At 38.3% G+C, this 22,562-nt stretch overlaps 2 protein-coding genes and 1 pseudogene across 3 annotated transcripts; 1 reads left to right on the forward strand and 2 right to left on the reverse strand.

Moving 5' to 3' along the window:
* Window positions 1-256: 256 nt before the first annotated feature.
* Window positions 257-4,401, reverse strand: LOC147496029 (flavin-containing monooxygenase FMO GS-OX-like 3; annotated as a pseudogene).
* A 1,237-nt stretch (window positions 4,402-5,638) lies between these two features.
* LOC147496030 (TATA-box-binding protein 2-like) lies at window positions 5,639-11,388 on the reverse strand. Of its 2 annotated transcripts, XM_086564820.1 has the most exons (9): window positions 10,984-11,388; window positions 9,718-9,805; window positions 9,244-9,315; window positions 8,361-8,411; window positions 7,944-7,988; window positions 7,722-7,814; window positions 6,412-6,513; window positions 6,248-6,321; window positions 5,639-5,824 (listed from the first exon to the last, which is right to left on the reverse strand). In XM_086564820.1, coding segments are annotated over exons 1-9 (615 nt in total). In that variant the 5' UTR covers window positions 11,073-11,388; the 3' UTR covers window positions 5,639-5,823. The 2 variants fall into 2 exon arrangements, with proteins under 2 accessions (XP_086420946.1, XP_086420945.1); XM_086564819.1 differs by lacking the exon at window positions 5,639-5,824 and having other exon boundaries at window positions 6,244-6,321; window positions 10,984-11,360.
* Window positions 11,389-18,430: 7,042 nt separating this feature from the next.
* On the forward strand, window positions 18,431-19,642 carry LOC147496031 (uncharacterized). The gene has a single exon (XM_086568508.1). The coding sequence runs from the start codon at window positions 18,431-18,433 to the stop codon at window positions 19,640-19,642; it is 1,212 nt and encodes a 403-aa protein (XP_086424634.1).
* Window positions 19,643-22,562: the final 2,920 nt, after the last annotated feature.

Below are 22,562 nucleotides of genomic sequence, written 5' to 3' on the forward strand. Positions count from 1 at the left end.
TGGTCGCCCCACTCTTCTTTTTGTTGCCATTTCACTATTTTTCTTTACTCTCTCTTTCTTTTCTCTCCCCACAGACGGCGCCAAATGTTGTGACCTAACTCTTCTCCTCCTCTCCTATTCTATTTATAATGACCCTCCTCCTTCTTGGGCCCTCCAGCTGTCCCCTCATCTTACGGCCTCTGGACTGCCAAGTGTCGAGTTCTCGTGCAACGTTAGGGTTTCACCCTTCCCCTGCTAGGCACGTGCCCAGATGGTTCTATTCCATGTCAGCTAGCCTTTCGCGCCGCGGTTCTCCCCTATCTGTCCTCGGTACTCGGCCTCCATACTTGGCTTCTCTGCCCACTGCCTCAGGTAGCCTGCCCGTCATCCCACACCCTGTCCTCTTCCCGGCTCCCTCATCCGCCAGACACGCGGCCATCATAAACTGTGTCGCTACATGCGTTCTGTTGGATCTCTTCCAAGCAAATCTTTCATACGAAGAAGAAATGATGGCTGAATTCTGAAGGGCAACGCCTCTAGTAATACAAATGCAATATATGTTGTTTTCGTCACTCTGATACAAGACACAGATAAGAAACCAATGTTGATATAAAATCAAATGTTATGAATCTGGCAATTCAATCTGTTCTAAGGATCCATAAAAAGATGGAAATGTGCAACAAGAGGATCTTGGTGCACTCCATAATGATAATATCACCACTCTTTCATATCTACATGTTAAGATATCAAGATTGCGTTAAAGAACTAAGACTAATGGTACAACGGAATATCAGTCCATGATGAAATGAATAGGACGAAGCATTAGTCATTACCACGCACCTTGACTTCACTACTGTGTTTGCATATATCCAATAAGGCAAAGGTATCGAGTGCATTGAGATGATAAAAACAGGTCCACGTTGAGCATGGTTCAACAACTCAATCTATTCGCGTAGAAGCTTTGAAGGAATGGTGCAACACTGCAACCATTTTAAATTTAAATCCTGGTGTGGAGTGTGGACAATCCCAAGAGGCATTAGTACGACGTTTCCACTATTTTCAACCTCAGTCTCCTCCCCACCCAAGTGAGAGACCAGTTTTGAACTTTCACACATAGGAATCACTTGGGGAATAGGCAGTGCATGTAAAAGGAGCAACGGCCTGCTCCAAAAGTATGCCTGCCCACTTATCAAACGAGTGCTAACCCACTAGTCCCCTACCCACCCCAGTAATGGTTGCCTCTGACACATCACAAAATCATAAGCTCATAGCATGCCTTAGAATATAAGTAACTGCCACTTTATTTGAACTCACTTGATTCCTTATTCAGCATTAAGTTCAAGTACAATCAGCAAGGAACATAGACTTTTATCTATTTAAGAAAACATAATTAGTATTCTCATCAAACAGAGGTCTATAAATTCTGAAAGCATAATACGCCTGAGACAATGTAAATAGACTGCAGCGGAGACAATTTTTGCATTCATGTGTAGCCAAAACTGATTCCTCTCCTTTCAGCAGCTATAGTATTTTGTATTGCGTCACATTCCTAAATTTTTGAACGTTAAAGATAACAACGGAAACTTTTCATAATGTTAAATTTTTGAATGATAAATTTTTGAATGTTAAAGATAACAACGGAAACTTTTGAATGTTAAATTTTTGAATGTTAGAGTGGAGAAAAAATCTTTATTTTATTACCTTTATTCAACGGCTGCAGGAAATCGTCATGTGCTTGTAAAATCAAGTTTTAATCTTCCCACTCATCACGATAAGTTTCTGGTCTAACATTCCTATTCATCCCATTTTCTGCATACATCTGGGTTCTCCATTCCTCAATCTGTGGAATTCCACACTGAGCAGCCAGCCAATCATAGTAATTTAACTGAAACAAATGATAATATCTGTGACTAACATAATATCCCCATTTTCTGACATTGTAATGCAGGGATTTTATCATTTAGTCCAAAGAATGTAAGACAACTATTGATTTCCTCAATTTTAGAAATACAATATTAGGCTATGTTCTCATTTCAAGATCTCCAAATATTTCCAAATTACCACCATAAATGGATAAAGGCTTAATTAATGTTAAGTAAGAATTAATTGTCTTGTCATTATAGCTCGTGCACATAAATACTCCTCGGCAAACCCAATTACTTGATAATCCCATATGTTATGAGTGTATCTTTTGGGAATTCCGTTAGCTTCAAATTTTAAATAAATTGCTTCCACATCTTTTATTATTTCATCTTGTGTGGGAAGTGAAATCCTTCCTGACAAAATACCAACCACCCACTTACTCTGAACTTCATTAAGAGGAAAAGTAGAAAACTGGAAACATAAACAAAACCATGTTAACCCACGAAAGAAAGTATAACAAAACAACTTCACGAATAAATAAAAAAACAAAAAAGCATGAAGTAAATAGGAATAAATCTTCCAAGTTAACCTAACGAAAGAAAGCCATGGGGCTAATTTTGGTGGAAAGATGTGCTGATACAGCGTACCAACACGATTATCATCCACAGTCACAACGTCTCTGTCCAGGAAAGGAAAATCGAACTTGTAACTGAAAAGCAATTTCTAAATAAACGAGTTTATATGCTTCAAGACTCGACAGTGTTAAACTCGACAGTTTATATGCTTCAATGTAGAGAAAACTATAAAAGATTAACATTGAAGTAAAAAATTATCTTGTTTTATTTTGTTATATATTTGTTTTTTGTTTTTTTAAAGTGGAAATTTTATTGATAATAATAATGAGTTTTACAAATAATTATGACAAGCATTATATCTATATATATCTACAAAATCTAGTCCACAAGTCTACAACAATTCAACAAATTGTTAACTTCCTATAATACTAGAAGTCTATATAACTCTACTATCACATGGAGAAAACTATAAAAGATTAACAATGAAAGTAAAAAAATTCTTGTTTTATTTTGTTTTTTGTTTTTTTTAAGTGGAAATTTTATTGATAATGATAACGAGTTTTACAAATAATTAGGACAAACGTGCAACAAACTGCGTCGCAAGTCCTTTATGAATTTGTTTTTTGTTTTTTTTTTTATTTTTTTTTTTTTTTTTTTTTTTTGGGTTGAGTTATGGAGCTTGTTTAAGAATTGAGAGTGAAAGAAATGAGGGAGAGCTTACGAGTTTGTTATATACTCGTTATCATTATTAATAAAATTTCCACTTAAAAAAAACAAAAAACAAAAAACAAAACAAAACAAAATAATAAAAAATTTTACTTTCAATGTTAATCTTTTATAGTTTTCTCCATATGATAGTAGGGTTATATAGACTTATAATATTATAGGAAGTTAACAATTTGTTGAATTATTGTAGACTTATGGACTAGATTTTATAGATATATATATATAGATATAACGTTTGTTATAATTATTTGTAAAACTCGTTATTATTATCAATAAAATTTTCACTTAAAAAAAACAAAAAACAAATATATAACAAAACAAAATAAGGCAATTTTTTACTTTCAATGTTAATCTTTTATAGTTTTCTCTACGTGATAGTACGGTTATATAGACTTATAGTATTATATGAAGTTAACAATTTGTTGAATTGTTGTAGACTTGTGGACTAGATTATGTAGATATATATAGACATAACGCTTGTCATAATTATTTGTAAAACTCGTTATCATTATCAATAAAATTTCCACTTAAAAAAAACAAAAAACAAATATATAACAAAACAAAACAAGGTAATTTTTACTTTCAATGTTAATCTTTTATAGTTTTATCTACATAATAGTAAGGTTATATAGACTTGTAGTATTATAAGAAGTTAACAATTTGTTGAATTGTTATGCGTTAAGGTATGTTTAAATGCATACTTGTGCTTCAAACAAGTATATGTGAAGATATATAAAAAGCAAACTTGCACTACAACACAAAAAAGATGGTGAATCGTGAATACGATGCGCTACCCTATCTGCCAATCATTCAAATCAGTTCACTATTCTATATTGGCAAAATATAGTTCGTGAAATCAAAAGTTAAACTAACCATACTAATACAACACACGTGAAACCAAATCAGTTCACTATTTTATATTGGCAAAAGTTAAATTAACCATACTAATACGTGAAACCAATAATGATGTGAAAACTGAAAAGGACTATTCCGAAAATAAAAAAACAAAACAAAAAATCTAGAGTTGTTTTGAAATAAGAGGAGTGTTGGTTTGAGAAGGGACACGATAAGAAATGTAAATGTAAATAGACTGCAGCGGAGACAATTTTTGCATTGATGTGCAGCCAAAACTGATTCCTCTCCTTTCAGCAGCTATATTATTCTGTATTGCGTCACATTCATAAATTACACTAAAATCTAATACCTTGATGAAAAAAATCATAATAAAAAGTGTTTACATTGAAGAACAAAATTCCATTTATCGTTCCCCATCACCTACCTAAACTGAACAAACTGAGATCTAACCAACTGAAGCCCATCAACTAATACCCAAGCACTGATAGCCCATCAAATACACATTCTTTCTCTTCCACAGATGCAATATGATAATTTCAAGACACTCTGATTCAACCTATTTACAGTGATTCAACCTATTTACAGTCAGTGACACACATTGTCACCAAATACGGCGTTTTTTTGAAAAAAACGCGTTTAAAACCCGAGATATTGCCAAGGCGTCTGGTTCCAGTTTAAAACCCGGATTTTTCAAAAAAACGCGTTTTAAACGTTTTAAACCCGTTTTAAACTTAAAAAACGTTTAAAACCCGAGATTTTGAAAATCTCTCGTTTAAAACTTTTTTTTTTTTTTTTTTTTTTTTTTTTAAATGCTAGAAAAGAAAAGGGTTTTGGAGTTTACCTTTTTGAAGAGTGGGCGTTAGATTGATTTATTGAGACCGTTCTATTTTGCTTTGGACTATTAATAATTAATTGAAAAATTTAAAGTTATTAACTTATTTGTAGTACTTAATTATGCCATTATGGTTGGTAATTAGTAGTATCTTATTTTGAGTAGTGTTTTGGCACTGAATCTAAAACTTATAGTATTTGGATGAGTAATGATAATTTGATATTTTCATGTATTTGAATTTTCTTTCATTTGTATTATTATTATTTTTATTTTATGTGTCTGTTTTTTTTTCCCACTTTTATAGAAAATCAAACTCTTTATCTATTATATTATTTATCACCGGTTTTACCGTTTTTTTTTCACGATATTATCTATTATTTTAAACCCGCTTTTTTATGCCCCACGCCCGTTTTTATGCTTTTTTTTTTCCGCTTTTTTTTTAGACGCGTTCCGTTTAAAACACGAACTAAGTTTTTTTCAAGTACACCGTTTTAAACCCGTACCGTACTTGGTGACAATGGTGACACATCACTGAGCCTTAATGCTCTGTTTGGTTCGGTGCACCGAGTTGCAAATGACAAATAGTTGCAAATTGCATTGCATCTGATTGCATTGCATCCAACTTACTTGTGCTTGGTAAATCCAAGACAAAAGGATGTAAAGTTGGTTACATTATCCCACTATTTTTTTTCACATCTTATAAAGTTGGTTACATTATCCCACTACTTTTTTTCACATCTTATATAAGATAAACCACCTCTCTTGTGTTTGCATCTATTTACACAACTTTTTTGGCTGCAAGTGGATGTCATGGAAACTACTTGTATAGTGCATATAATTGCAACTTGTTGCATCAACCGCCTATTTGCATTTTGCTACCAAACACTGTTTTGTGGGTGGTTACATGGAAATAGGTGCAATTACATGTAAATACATCGAACCAAACAGAGCATTAAGCATCAACAGAAAGCAATCTGCTATGTCAAATAGATATCTGCAAACAACCAGAACAAGAAATTAGAACTCCATTGAATATACCATTTCAAATTCAACTCTGGTTCAACACAAATTAAAATTGCCAATTATATTAAACTTGGTACAATTTTCAATGTTTTCCCTTTTTCCCGTGAAAAGTCTTAAATCAGTGTTTCTAAAACCAAACCAATTGAATGAATATTTCTGATCATATGCACTTTTTGAACTTCGATTCTAATTTCTCTCCCAAAAAGTAACATTAAATTTTGCCCCAATCGATGGTCTACTAAGAACAAATACTTAATCCCCCGTGCCAAAAGCGTCTATCACTATCTCGAGTTGACATGTAGATGTGAAACTCGTGAAAGAAGAGATCCCTCAAACTATTATGCTCAACCCCCTCTTTATAATGCAAAATTAGATTCTGAGAGTGACCACTCACCATTGCTGTGTTTTCCTGAACTCTGAAAGGACTGGATATATGTTCTCAAAAGCAGCATACGTCTCATCCCTCACCTAAAAAGTAAAATAAACAAATAAATTACCGCACATGGAAAAAAAATTGTGAAGATTTTTACAACCACATCAGAAAAGCAACACTATTACCTTTGCCCCCGTGAGAACAATCTTTCCTGACACAAAGATGAGCAGCACAATTTTCGGTTGTTTCATCCGATAGATCAAGCCTGGGAATAGTTCTGGTTCATACTGTACCAAGACGGCACAACTTCTTTCATAATAAGAAAGCCAACTTGGAAATTCCAAAAGAAATGCATGAAACAAAAACCAATTTCTCCACTCCACTCAAGAAAGTCTTAGCTATTGCATAAACTATAAGTTATAATACGGATTTATAGAAGTCATCACACCTAGATGCTGTGATTGCCTGATTGGAAAAGATATCTTATTTCTTATAAGAACGCATATGGATGTTAACAGTGCTGGTGAGTCTGGTAAAAAGTCTGCTAATTTAAATCTCAGCCTTTGGATGTCATAGAAGAAAGTCTAATCTAACATTTCTACCAACCTCACGTGTCTTCAAAACGTGGCAAAAGATATAGTGAACTTTTCAATTCTATCACCTTTTACCCTCCACATGTGAGTATATGGCCATGTTTAAGGAATTGAACTATACAAGTTCACTATATCTTTTGCCACGTTTCTTTTGGTCAAAAACTCCAAAACAATAAAAAACCACTTAGTTCACCGTGTGATGCAATTTTGTTTTCCCAAATTTCGGAAACGTGTAATACACGTGCAGGTCTACTAGTACATATATACTAAAAAACAAAAAACAAACATACCATTAAACAGACAAGTAGCCAGCACACTGACACTCTCATCAATCTAAGATAATTATTCCTTTACAGGGATTGGGATCCACAATAAGAAAGCCAAGAAAAATGCATTGATGCAAAACCCGAACTTTCCACAATCCAATCTAGAAAGCCTTAGCTTTTGCATCAGTTAAACATGTTTATAATATAGATTATAGACATCATCTGACCTAGATTGTAATTCCAACAGTTCTCAACAACTAATTCAAATGCAATATCATGGAAGGCAGTCTCTGTTAATGAGAGATGACGACTCCTAATACTTCTCTACTTAAATTGAGCTCAAGAATTAGATTATTTACTTCTTTATTTCCTGGCATATTCAAGCTCAAAAGTTACCAATGATCACTTACACTATAGAAGGCACCATAAAAATATGCAGGACCTTCGAGTATAATAAATTGAGCTCAAGCAATAGATTAGTTATTTACTGGCGCATATTCAAGCTCAAAGTTCACTTACACTAGAGAATTCACCATAAAAATATGCAGGACCTTCAAGCCTAATAGGAATTTTCGTTTTGTTTTACTATTTTCCTGTTTCAGACATTTGAGCCCCGAGTTCTAAATGATCACTTACACTAGAAAAGGCACCGTGAGAGTATGCAAGGCCTTCGAGTCTAATGGGAAATTTCACATCACAGGAGCCAACAATGTTCTGGATCTTGAAATCCTAAAAATTAGGGGGTATCCAGTTAGCACAACATAACAAAGAAAACAAATTCAAGTGAAACAAATATCTAACACTAGCATGTGTGAGATAGAGGTCTAAGATATAAGGAATACAATACCAGATCAATACCTTAAACTTTGCTGGAAATCCAAGCTTCTGAATGATTCGAGCATACTGGACATCAAAGATATCATGTTAGATTGAAAAACAACTTAATGTGTTTGTATGTGTGTGTGTGCTTCTTTCTTTTGTCTTTCTTTTTTGGAAAGAACAGCTTAATGCAAATTAAGAAAGTCTTCAGAGTTCAGACTCTAGGCCTGTACAAATATCCTTTTGATGATACATATATGAAGAAATAGAAAGTCCTCCTAATTTCTTTCATTTGAAAATGATATTAAAGTAGATTTTCATTAATTGAGCACTATCATTTCCAAACAAATATTCCATCCCCAGAGGGAATGTGTAGCAGTTAATATGAACACTACTTAATGTCTTAAATCTAAAGTCGTCAGTCAAAGAGATGAACTGTTTCAACAGCCATTGTACCTTTCTAGCGGCCAGCTTCGATTGTTGTTCACTCTTGGCACCAGTGCAGACCTGTAAAGGTTCACACAAGTTAGTTATCTGGAAAACACCATATTCTAAATTCTCAATTAACGCCTCTAAACCTGAGGTGTAAACCCATGATATAATGGCCTGGGAAACTAGCAAGAGGACCCTCAACAAACTGAACTAGATATCTACCCTGGTAGGATATCTATTCATCTCCAAGCACGCACGAAGAATGCTAGATAAAATTCCTTCTTGCAAATAGTACATCGCTTTTGTGGTTTATTCAAGTAATTAGCAAGATAAAATTAGACTTACTTTAAACCATTGCTAACGCTAGTTGCAATGCTAACAATTGCTAACTAAGCCTTGACACAGTTTGACTAAGAAGTAACAAAACCCACAAAAACATATATTACCAATATACCTATTAGAAGTTCCTATTCTCTCCATTATACAACATGTTTCATCCTTTGACCAGGCAATATTTGGATAGATAATCTTCATTTCCGACAAAATCTTTGCTGTGCTCCTGTAGGATAACCAGTCTCAGCCTTCTTCTCTACTTAGAGAATTTTGATAAAACAATCTTTAATACTAACACACACCGATAAATTGAGACAAGACAACAAAACAACGATACAAAAGCCCAACATCAGATAAACGGGTGAGTTACAAACTTAATCAAACGTCACATTACACCAAACATTGGTGTTTCATTTGGTACATCCCATATAGGTTTGATTGTCACCACCAAAGTATGGTAGTTCAAATTCAGTAATATTTCAAAATAAAATTAATCTAAAGTTGAGGTAAATTTAGTAAATATGATATACGTAACAAAAACAAAGTGAATATCCTACTGACAGGAAAACCCAACCATTTTCCCAGAAGCAAATATCAGTGCCGTTGTCTTCGGTTCTCTTATCCTCATAATCACGGCAGCAAAACGCTGTAATAAAAAGTTGGTTAAACCGAGTCATCGCGAGTTCCAATCAGAAAACTTTAGAGCTTGCAACAAAGGACAAAATCTAGACCTAATTATCCAACTGGCTGTCATAATCTACAAAAAAAACAGAGGCAATTTATCTTCCAACATTTTTACAAAAGACTAAGTCAAAATCGAGCTAGGTCTTGCACTCTTACTAAGCTGAATATTGATAAATGCATACCTATAGCACTTCTAAAAACATGAAAACAAAAACGCATGATTCCTAAGTACTTTTAGTAACCTGACTTGCTCAAAGCAACAACAGAGCCCAGACTTCTAATTAATTAATCACTCCATAACAATATCGCACTTCTATTATGCTGCCTTAGTGAAAATGACATTTATGTGCACCATGACTGGTACCTTAGGATTATACTCTGCATTACGAGCTTGAAGAGCAATTTGCTTAAGATCCAATTTGCAATCCAAATTAACTGTTGACACAATGTTCCTGCATATCCAAGCACACAACATAAATCATCACAAACCTTATTTTGAATAGCATGTGTTTTATTTTATTTTTATTTATAATGACTTTCACTATTCTTTAAATTACATGGACACTAGAGACCTGGGGGTACAACCAACTATGGGCGACTATATTTACAACCCAAGCATGAACACTTCCAAGTAATATCTCTAGACTGATCCCAAAAAAGAAGGTAATATATCTAGAGCTAATAATCATTTTGAGTTGATCTAGACAGTGGCAAAACACGGACAGCATTCCTTTTGGACAATTATTCTTGGGTCCCCTTTTACTATGTGGCAATTGATGTTTTGCTCTGTGCAGTGGATATCTCAACTAAACTTGTATTTTTTCCTTTGACTTGACATAAATCTTTGACACACACACACACACACACACCAGTTTTTATAAAGGTCCAGCACAATAAAGCGAACATATACAGGAAGAGTAATAGGTTAAAAACAAAATACATGTTTTGCTCATAATAAAACTACATACATATATCATAATAACAACTTCGATATGTAAGTTTCATGACCTCTCGAAACATATAACATGATATAATGAAGATAAAAAAGAAAAATAATAGGGGAAGAACAAAAGAAGCATTCCACCTGAAAATTAAAATAAAATACTATTGTCCTATTATCATGTAAACAACTTGGAAATGAAACTTCTTTAAAACATTCATTTACTTCTCTTCTTTCATATTATGTCTTGCAAAAGTACAAATCCATCCTAGTGTGGATGGAAAACATATTATGAATTTATGTTATTAATATTCTCATAGAACCTCTAGATATGTTCAATCTGAGGCACCCCACATATCTGACCCATACACCTTAAGCCCCTTGAGATTTGCTATGCACAAAAAAGGGCCTCCAACTAAGCTCCCACCTATTTCTTTAAACTTTAAAGCTCTAATTCCTGAAGAAATCAATGCATTTACCATTCACAATATAATTGTGATTGCATCGATTCGAATTGGTTGAGACTTATGCCTAGCCATATTTTACCAAACTGGCCTCAGTAAATATAAGTTAGACAAACTATATACATCACACTAAGAACTGGCTCTATTCTTCTTACAATCTCATTGAGAAGCAAAAAAATGTAATCATAAACTGATCAATGCCTTTATTAATAAAACAAACACTCACTGTAATGTAGGAACAATCCCAGAAGGATGTTTTGAAAGATCAACAGGCTGACTCCCTTCCCCTACTACTACTACTACTGGATCAGCCATCTCTATTTACTATTTACCCTTTTTTTTAAACAGCCCCAATCACCTAAAGTTAACTATTAGCTAAAAAGATTCGATTTTTAATAATTTGGTCAATGAATTGAACGTTGTGAGTTCATATTGTAGTGTTTTTATAGTGAATTGAAGTGAAAGTGAACGTTGGGTGGGGTTTAAATAGGGTGATTTTTTTTTGAAAAGAGATGTGTTTTATAGGAAGAGGAAATTGTTATGAAAGAAAGGAGGATGGGTCTTGTTTTTTTTAGGGTTTTGAGGAGAGAGAAAATTTGAGAGGGTTGCTTTTCTATCTTGGTCTTTGTATTTATAGTCGGTGACTGTTTACCGGTTTTTGCCGGTTCACTTTTGTTTGTTTCATTGTTTTTAGTGTTTATATAGGTGATTTAATTGGGCACTCATCAAATTGCATTGGGCAGCATCCGGCCCAAAGTCCGACAACTAAGTCCAACAACAATAGCCCAATACACTCCCCCCCCCCCCACCTCAACGTATCGGCTACCATTTTTTTCAAAACCTTTTTAGCCGGTATCATCTCTCTCGCGAGACTAAACCCAAAAAAGAAAAAAACTTCGAGTGTTGAGTTGTGAATCAACAATGAGAATTGAAATTGGCGACTTCACCCAATTCGAGTCGTGTCCCGTTTGAATATATACTCAAACTTGGTTGGGTTTATTAAACTTGATTAGGTTGATTAAATTTGATTGGGTGGAAGATTAGGTTGATTAAACTTGATTGGGGTGGAAGATTAGGTTGATTAAACTTGATTTTTTTTGGAATTTGGGTGGAAGATTGAGTTGATTAAACTTGAGTTCAAGTTTGCCCAAGTTTGATGAAATCGTTTCCGAGTTTGGGTTGATTAAGTGGAAGTTGATTTTTAAAATGAACATCATGACAAACAAACCGAAATTTTTAAGTCCAAACGACCTAGCCATGTCGCCCAAGAGATCGAGTCCCCAAACGATCCCACCATGTTGTCCTGGAGACTGCCCAAACGACCCCGCCATATCGTCTAGCTAAAAACCCGAGAGTTTTGTCTCAAACGACACGCGCAGACCGCTTGTGTGTACACTCAAATTATATGGTGAGGTCGTTTGAGTGTACATTCAAACTACATGGCGAGATTGTTTGAGAGTACACTAAAAAACAACATGGCGAGACCGGTTGGATTGGTTGTTGGGCTTAGGCTTTGATGGCAAACTTGTAATTATATATATATATATATATATATATATATATATATATATATATATTTTTTTTTTTTTTTTTTTTGGGGGGGTGCACAATTCAGGACCCTTTTTATATGAGTCCTATTACTGACTGACCCCATTTTGTGTTGGGCAGACCCTGACCCAATTTGGGGTATGTAATTATGTTGGGTGCAACCTAGAGTGTTGGGCAGACCCCATCACCAAAGCCCAAACAAAAAAATCTTAAAATAACCAGTTACAACTTCATTCGTAACCAGTCTTCATCCCAGCCTTCGTCTCTGTTACAACCAGCCTTCATCCCAACCTTCATCTCCGTTACAACCAGCCTTCATCCCAACCAAATTGTGTGAATTTCTTCGCCCTCTAGATCTCTGTTGACATTTGGATTGCCTCCCGCTACTGTCTTGTGTTCTCCCTCTCGAAAAATGATTGATACTACAATTTAGTGTATCTAAGAACTAGTTTTAGCTTCTAAGTACGTGTTATCTCCATGGAAGAATTGAAACCAATCAAGAGTACTGATTATTGGTGTAAGTGTTGTTGGTGCGTAAACTATTACTTAGCCCAAACCGCCCAGCTAGATCAATTCTTCAAATCACAAACGACTGTACGAGGCAGCATTCCATTATTTTGAGCGACTCAGTCGTATTCTGCATTTCCAGATGACCCGTCAGTGCCACCCCAAGGCCAAATTTCCATAAGTATTTGAACGAATTCGTGATGTCGCTTTATACTACTCCTAGACGACTTGGTGATGCCGCTCGCTTTATACTACCGTACTTCCAAAGGACTTGGTGATGTCGCTTTATATACTACTCCCAAACGACTTGGTTATGCCGCTCGCTTTATACTACTGTACTCCCATACTACTCCCGATTTCATCTTCTAATACGTTGAGCAACACTGAAGTAGAAGTTTTTAATTTATTATCAAACACTTTACCGTGTTATTCAATACACGCCACCCATGGTTAGTTAGTTCGGTGGTGGTGAAGTACGTTAAGCAGGTTTGGAACTTTGTAGGCTAGCCATTGATGGTTGTTTTGGATCCTCGTGGGATAGTTTCCTCCATAGATGCAATCAGTATGGTTTTTATCTGAGGTAGTGTGGCTTATCCCTTTGCGACTTGGAGGGAAGAACAACTTTGACAAGATGCAAATTGGAGTTTAAGTTGGTAAGAGGAAACCTGATGCAACAGTCAGTAACATAATAACAGCCAATAGCTCGAGAAAAATTAAGTTGATACCTCTCTTTACAAGATATACATTTCTTTTGGCTTCAGTTAGAGTATCCAAAGATCAAAACTCCAACTAGGAAAGTCGACAGATACTAATCGCATTCTGTAGCCTTTGGTGGTGTCATTGACGAGTCGTGATGACAGCAAGAATGGCTAGGCACTACTAGGGCAAGGATCATCACCAGATACGGTGCAGTCTCATGGAAATGACTTATTAAATGCTTATGTCTTTTTCCAGTGTGGGTGAGAAACATAGAGAAGTTTGGTTCACCCCCCACCCCCCCCCAGCTTAGGTTTTTGGGTGCATTGAGAACTGCTCTTGATAGGCAGTCATGTAATTGTTCAAGATCGCACACGAAGTTAATAACAGCTCATAGTCATTTTCAAATGAACTTGCTTCACAACTCCTTCGAAACGTAAAGTTCAGGTGTAATGGAAAGTGATATTGCTTTCAAATGATGAACCAGCGGAACATGCCAATAATGTACATTGCGCACAACTCAATCAAATTCATTTGAACCAATTGTATTTCACGCGACGTTTACTTAAAATTTGAAAGGCCTCAAATTCTTATTGATTTCACCCAAGTATACCAAAAATAGGGAGATAACATGAGAAATAAACCAATTCTCCAAACAAGTTTTTATTAAGAGAAGAGAAATGCTACAAAAGGTTGGCAACAAGTTAACTTTATTTAGTCTGGGGGGTGCCCAACACAAATTACAATTTTTAGGTCAATGACAAATTTGTAATAATTTTTATAAGCCTATATTTATGAGCCTGGATTCACATATGGGCAACAAATATATTTTTTACACTTTCGGCACCGTAGCTTCTAGTTTTCAACTTTTCATAATGTGAAGATTCATTCTAGAAACACCTAACATAAGCTTGTGTGGATAATTAAGTACAGATGTGGAATTGTGTATTATCATTTTTGGTTTTGGTTTTCACCGTGGAATACTAATCTAAAATACTTTAAAGATTACGCCTCTTATCTACAGTGGGGCAATAGTATTTTATTATTTTTTTAATGTATCTCTTGGTTACTTGGTCATTTGTTATTTGCCCATCTATTTTTTGATATTTACCTAATTTATCCTATTTAAAAGAGAGAGAGAACAGTTGTTAGGCATAAAAGAGAGAAAGATATGGTTGGATGAAGAGAGGAAAAAAAAAACGTGCATAGCACGTACACCATTCTAGTACTAATAAAAACGACATCTCAAACACGTGTCCTCTCAAATATTAATTTCTATCTCTATATATATAAGAACTCCAATTAGAAATTATTATTTTATATCAAATCAAACTCTGACACTTTATCCCAAAAAAAAAACCCCCCCAAAAGGAAACCCAAATTACTCGAAACCATTGCAAAGTATATATTAATATTTGTTCTTGGTCTACTTGCCTTGCTATAGAGGTCAGTTACGGTTTCCCCAGTGGAGGAATTAATTGATACCACGGTTATTGTATCGGCCTAATTCATGACTACCGAGACGACAGGCGTTATGGCTAGGGCAGCATAATGAAAGAAAGAGTGGGAGCACCGGATCCAGTCCACGGAGTAGATAAGTACCGCGGAACACTGAAAGGCATACAATTCGGGGAAGCATCAGGACCTTAAGGGATGATGAGTAAGGAAAGAAGTAGCAGGAGCATAGTAACCAGAGCACGATATCCAGAGAGACGGTTGGGCAAGTGGCAGACGTGGGACACGAAAAGAGATCATAGAGAGCAGTTAGAGAAGATGGAGCGGTTGGAGAAGGGAGAGCGGTTATGGGATATATAAAGGAGCGAGAAAAAGAGAGAAAGGGAAGAAAAAAGGTGAGAGATTAGAGGGGAGGATTTTTTATTATACATTTGGCGCCGTCTGTGGGGAAGCAACGAGGAAGGTGTTACGATCAAGTGATAGACAAAGAAGAGAGAGTAGGATGACAACAATGGTGAAGAAAACAAGAGGGAGACCCAAAAAAGTGAGGGCTGAAGGAGTAGGGGACGGGACTATGAGCGTGGAGATGGAAGAGATGGAAGAGGTGGAAAAGGAAGTGCAAGAGGTGGCTGGGGAAGCAACCAGGCTATTGCAGGAGGAGATAGGGAGACTGAGGAATGAGAATTACAATCTAAGAAAAGAAAGAGGATCCACACAGGGAGAGGAAGAGATAAGAGAGCCGGAGAATACCGGGCGGAAGGCCCGATGATGAAGAAGTCGTCACACCGCTAAGGGCGTCCGGGGAAGGCATTACACTAGAGATGGTCCAAACAATGATTGAAAAGGACAGAGAAATGAATTGGGTGGCAGAAAGGGAGAGTCAAGGGGTGGTGAAGAAGGTGGTGGCTGGGCTCAATCAGAATCCGCTGGCCGATGCAGTCTGGAACGCCGAGGTGCCCAAGAGGTTCGCGCAACCAAGATTCGAGAGGTATGATGGGAAGGGCGATCCGGCGGACCACTTGCACCATTTTAGGCAGCAGATGCCGTTATGGCAAGAGAGCAAATATGACGGACTCCGATGCATGATGTTTCCAGCCAGCCTAAAGGATGGAGCGTCGGACTGGTACTATCGGTTGGCATCGCAGAGTATAACTAAGTTAGAGGAGTTGGAGCAGGCATTCGTGGACCATTTTATCCACCAGAAGAGGAGGGTAGTGGATATCTGTTTAACGTCAAATAGAAGTCCAGTGAGACGCTCAGGGAATTCCTGTGTAGATTCAAGGAGGAGACTTTGAGGGTGGAAAGTTTGGACGAGCATACCGCAGTCATTGCTTTCCAACATGGGTTGAAGCAAGGAACCAGAGTCCACGAATCTGTATCCAAGATCGAAGTCACAACTTTGCATGCGTTGTATCCGAAAGTTGAGAAATACATCCGTTATGAGGATATTTTACAGAGGAATGCTAAGGAGCCGAGAAAGATAGATAAGTCGATACAGAATGTAGAACAGGAGGGACGGAAAGACAAAGGTAAGACTGCGACAAGAGAGGAAGGATCTTATAAGGAAGAGTCACGGAGATCAGAGAGAGGCAGAGACCAAGTTAGGAGGGAGGTTCGCGAACGTAAACCATATCGCGACGTCAAGTCCACACCGTTGAATAAACCATTGGATGAAATCTTGCCACTGATTAAAGAGATGCAACACTACGAAGGTCCGCGAAACATACCCAGGGAATTAGAAGATAAGCCATTCTGTGCTTATCACCAGATCAGAAATCATACTACCAATGAGTGTTTCACGTTGCGATGGTTGATCGAGAGGATGATAGAGAAAGGGTCTTTGAGGGAGTTTATGAAGGAGATACGTCCAGTGGAAAGGGCACCAGCCGTGGCCAGAATTTTAGGTACAATCAATGTCATATTTAGTGGGGAGACAATGGGGAGGAATGCCCATTGGGACAAAATAAAAAGAACTGTCAACTTACAGCAGATAAACGAGGTTACGTGTGTTCCGCGACCAGTATTAGGGTCCGTCATGGGAGACGGAAGGATAGAGTTCACCCCGAAGGATTTGGAAGCAGTAACTGCGCCTCACGAAGATGCATTGGTGATTACGGTAGCAATGGGTAATTATATGGTGAAGAGGGCTTTGATAGACTGTGGGAGTTCGGTGGATTTGTTGTTTAGGGGCGCGATGGAGGAAATGTGCATCGAACAGAGGCAAATGAAGCCACCGAGGACTAATTTGTTTGGGATCAATGGCAACATGACCGAACCTATTGGGGAGTTATTGTTACCCGTAACTGCGGGACCAGTGACTGTGTTTACTCGTTTCATAATAGTAGACGCCGCCTCACAGTACAATGTGATCTTGGGAAGAAGGTGGATCCACGAAATGAAAGCAGTTCCATCCACATACTATCAGGTGATCCGCTTTCCGACTAATGGGGGAACCTATGAGATAAGAGGGGACCAGGTCGTAGCTCAAAACATTCACCAGGTGGTGGTTAGAGAATTGGTCCGCGCACCAGAGGAGGGAGTGCATGGGGAAGGCAAGACGACGGCATAGCAATTAAAGTCTGCGGCGTCTGAGGAAGACAGGTCGGTGGGGGGAAAGACACTGGATGAGACTGAGATCGTGAATCTGGGTGAGGGGGAAGAAGAGAGGCTGGTGTCTGTTGGGGCTGAGCTGCCGGAGGGTTGGAAGGCAGAGTTAGTTGCTTTGTTAACAGAGAACAACGATGTGTTTGCATGGTCGATTGAGGATTTGATTGGGTTGGATCCAGAGTTCGCCTGTCACAGGTTGCATATGCGAGAAGGGGCCAAACCCATTAGGCAGAAGATGAGAGGGGTAAGACCGCAGTATGCAGAAGGGATAAGAGAGGAGGTGCAAAAGTTGAAGGCCGTAGGAATAATACGCGAATGTCAGTTTACTAAATGGCTTTCAAACATCGTCGCAGTACCCAAGAAAAATGGGAAGGTGAGGATGTGTGTCGATTTCACCGATGTCAACCAGCAGTACCCGAAGGATTGTTACCCAATGCCGCGGATAGATGAACTGGTGGACCGAACAACAAAATTCAAGTTTTTTTCCTTCATGGACGCCTTGGGGTATAATCAAGTGGTAATGTACGAACCGGACCAGGAGAAGACCGCGTTCATAGTAGAGGGAGGGGTGTATTGTTATACCCGAATGCCTTTCGGACTGAAGAACGCAGGGGCAACTTTTCAAAGGCAAAATCAGGAGGAGTATGGAAATATACATAGATGATATGGTAAAGAAGAGCATGACTGAAGAGGAGAATCTGGAGGGATTGAGGGAGACTTTCGCGATACTGCGCAAATACAAGCTGAGATTGAACCCTGAGAAGTGCACATTTGGGGTGACATCTGGAAAGTTTTTGGGATATATCGTCACGTACCGCGGCATATAAGCTAACCCGGACCAGATCAGGGCGTTGGTGGAAATGCAGTCACCACAAAATGTGAAGGAGGTTCAGAGGTTAGCGGGAAGAATCGCGGCACTCAACCGGTTCATTTCCAAGTCTTCGGACAAATGTAGACCTCTGTATCTACTCTTAAGGAAAATAGCCGACTTTCAGTGGACCGAGGCATGTGAACTAGCTTTCCAAGAGTTGAAGGTGTATTTAGGAAAGGCTCCGATCCTGTCACGACCAGGGCAAGGGGAAAAGTTGTATTTATATTTAGGGGTGTCAGAATACGCAATCAGTTCGGTGTTGATAAGGGTGGTGGACAAGGCAGAGAGGCTGGTGTACTTCCAGAGTAAAACAATGTTAGATGCAGAAACCAAATACAGCAAGATCGAGAAGTTTGCGTTGGCCTTGGTGTTTTCAGCATTGAAATTGAAGCCTTACTTCGAGGCTCACGCTGTGGTCGTGGTAACCAACTTGCCTCTCAAGCAAGCGTTGAAGGCTGACAAATTAGGGAGAATACTGAAATGGGCCGTGATGTTAAGTGCATACGACATTGAGTATCAAATCCGAACTACGAAAAAAGCACAAGCTATGGCAGAGATTTTGGTAGAGTTCCCTGTCGAAAACCCAACTTGGGGGGAAGAAATGATTATGGAACGGGAGGGCGAGGTCAGCCGGGATTTGTTAGACCCTTGGGACATGAGGAATGGATGGAGGGTTTTCGCAGATGGGTCCGCAACTGACACTGGGAACAGAATTGGAGTGGTATTAGTTACCCCATATAATAATTGCCTCGAATTGTCGATGAAGTTGGGTTTCGCGGCTTCAAACAATGAATCAGAATATGAAGCGGTGATTGCTGGGCTAGAATTAGCCGTGGACCTTGGGGTAAGAGAGCTGACAGTGTATTTCGATTCCAACTTGGTGATTTGTCAGATGAATAGAGAATTCGTTGCCCGATGCCCCAGGATGGCGAAGTATCTGGAGGTATTACAGAGGAAAGCGAGTAAGTTTGACAACATCCGATTCGCTCATTTAGGACGCGGCGAAAATAGACATGCTGATGTATTGGCATATGTAGCCGCAGTACTTTCCGGATCCGAGGGCAGATCCATTGAGGTCAGGGTGTTGAACAAGCCCAGTACCGCTGAAATTGCAGAGGTATGGGTGACCGCGGAGGAAGAACTGGGATGGATAGAGCCCATAAGGAATTTCTTGTTGGGGATAGAGATCGAAGATAAATGAGAAAGAAGGAGAATGGAACAAGTATCTCAAATATACACTTTGATGGATGGAGACCTGTACCGATGGAACATTAGTGGACCTTTGTTGAGATGTCTAGGGTCGCGGCAGGCGCAAGAGATATTGGGAGAGGCTCATGAGGGGGACTGTGGGAGCCATTTGGCTGGAAGAACGACTGCGCATTGGGTGTTGTCCCAAGGGTATTTCTGGCCACACATGAAGAGAGAAGCAACCGAGTATGCCAAGAGGTGCGAGAAATGCTAAAGATTCGCGCCACTGATACATGCACCAGCTAAGTCCGTGCATAAGGTGTGTAATCCTTGGCCATTCACGATGTGGGCACTGGATATTGTAGGACCGCTACCGATGGCCAGCGGTAAACGAAGGTATATGCTAGCAGCGACAGATTATTTTACCAAGTGGATAGAAGGTGTGGCGCTCCAACATATCAAGGAGGAACAGGTGAAGAAATTCTTGTGGGAGAATATAATATGCCGGTTCGGGTTGCCTCACACCATAATTGCAGATAATGGCACTCAGTTTACCGGTGGGAAGGTGCGAGATTTCCTCCAGGCATTCAAAGTGAAACAAGGATTCGTGGCTCCTTATAACCCAGAAGGGAATGGGCAGGAGAATCCTCCAACAAGACAATTATGGATAATCTGAAGAAGAAATTAGAGGATAAAAAGGGAGCGTGGGCAGACGAGTTAAATCATGTGTTGTGGGCATATCGTACCACTCCGCGAACCTCCACTCATGAATCACCGTTTGCCATGGCATGTGGGGTAGAGGCGGTGATTCCATTGGAGATGGTGGCGGCCACAACCAGAACCAGAGCGGTGGAAGAGGGGGTCAATGAGATTATCTTGGCCGCAGACTTGAATCTCACAGAGGAGCGGAGAGACACAGCTCACATTAAAATTCCTTAGTGGTGTTATTAACAATGCTGCTTATCTTGTTCTTTGTGCTGATTATATGAAGCGTCTTTTCCCAATTCTCAAAAGTGGTATGCTTCGAACACTCTCAATCACGGGATCAACATTGGTATTATCTTTTTTTAAGAAAAGTGATTTGACTATATATATAAAAGATTATTTGATTTGTACTTGACATGTTATATCAGTAATGGCCATGTTAGAAATTCATCAAAGCTCATTCTGCTAATTGGATATTTATTCAAATGGATTTTAGGTTTTTGAGTCTTTAGCTATCTATGTAGCAAGTCCGGCCATAGGTCGGGCCAAATGGCTAGTAACAACCAAACAACCGAACATATTTTTGTTAAATGAGTTCTTTGAATTCAATTCCAGTTGTTTTTTATTTCCACTTAAAACAAAATTCTGCGAACCAAACACAGCCAGTTCAATTACAAGTTTTCAATCATATGACTTTGTCGTCAGTTTTAAATCATCCGTGAATCCAGGATGAGCGTTTGTGAACCTACACGTTAATTTCTCAATATGTGAGGCGGCACTTTATAGGAAAACTTGTGGGAGTAATTATACAATTTCTAGTTGTACAGGATCCCTCTTACTAAGTCTATTGACTATTTCAGTAATTCTCTATACAAGACAGAAACGCGTTACGTAACTCCCACATTCACAACAAGAGAAACAGCGCAAAATCTAGTAAGTTTGATTAGTCAGGCGTCAAACAAAAGGCCAGGTGAGTAGGTGACATGGCTAAATTCGTAGTGCTATATAAACACAACAAAACTGCTTATTCCTCAAAACAATCTCAGCATACATTTCTGTCTCTCCTTCAACAACTAGCAAGCATAAATAAAATCATTTTGATTCAAGTCTCTTCAATTTCTCCAAGTATCATTCTTACCTCCAATGGGATCTTATGATCAGAAACCTACATATGGCTATGCATATGGATATGGTTATTGGAATGGCTATGAAGTAGCATCACAATTTGAAGAGGCCAGTAGTACTGCCACGGCTACTCCATACCAAGTCTTCTCACAAGAGCAGAAGCAGGATTCAAACTATATGCCATTTCAAACGGCGCAGATTAATTCAGGTGGTGAATATGCTCCAAGGCCTTGGGAGGACCTTCACAGTGATTACAATGGAGACTCCACAAATGAAGATTCAGAGATTGGCATTCTTCTAGAGTTTTTGGACGATCTCTATTTTGAAAGTCATGACTTGTTCAAGAAAGTTGTTTCGGAACTTCAAGAAAAGTATCTGTCCAAGAAATCCAATAAGAAAGAAGAAAAAGATGCTAGAGCAAAAGCTTTCTCAAAGTTCATCAAGAAATTGCCTAGGCGATTACACAAGAAAAAGTTGAATGAAACGAGAGCCCAAACAATGAGAAGAAGTTTAAGTCTCGGTTCACCTCGAACTCCTAAATCGGGAGATGATGATCAGTCTACGTTGAAGCTATTCCGCTTCAAGGTTAAGACTCTACATTTAGGAGGAAGCGTGATTCGACCACCAGTTGAGCAGGGTGCTCCTAAATTCCAAAATTAGGGAATTAAACTTTGTTAGATATACTCAAGTTAAAATTTTAGTTTTTGATTTTCAGTATATAGTCTTGCTTCAACTGTCTTAGACCTTTGGGTGGATGAGTTGTGTATCTTAGCTTAATTTTTATGGTGCGACTGTTGCACAGTATCTTTCCTATAGAAAAGAACAAAAGTCAAAATAAAAGAAAAGAGAGAATTATATCCTTCCAAAACTGACAACGCATGACTGTTAGTAAACTTTTTCATTAACCCCCCACTCATTAATACACCTCCAAGTTAGGGGCGGATGCAGGATTCAACAATAGGGGGGGCTACTAACACTAATTCTCACTACTTTTTTTTTTTTTTTTTTTTTTTTTTTGGAGTGAATAGTTACCACTATACTTTTGGGTTTTGAGCAAAGTTTGGGGGGGCTACAGCCCGGGTCAGCCAACTCATAGATCCGCC

The sequence above is a fragment of the Coptis chinensis genome, chromosome 6, assembly GCF_015680905.1.
Source record: "Coptis chinensis isolate HL-2020 chromosome 6, ASM1568090v1, whole genome shotgun sequence".
In the NCBI taxonomy this organism is placed as follows: domain Eukaryota; kingdom Viridiplantae; phylum Streptophyta; class Magnoliopsida; order Ranunculales; family Ranunculaceae; genus Coptis; species Coptis chinensis.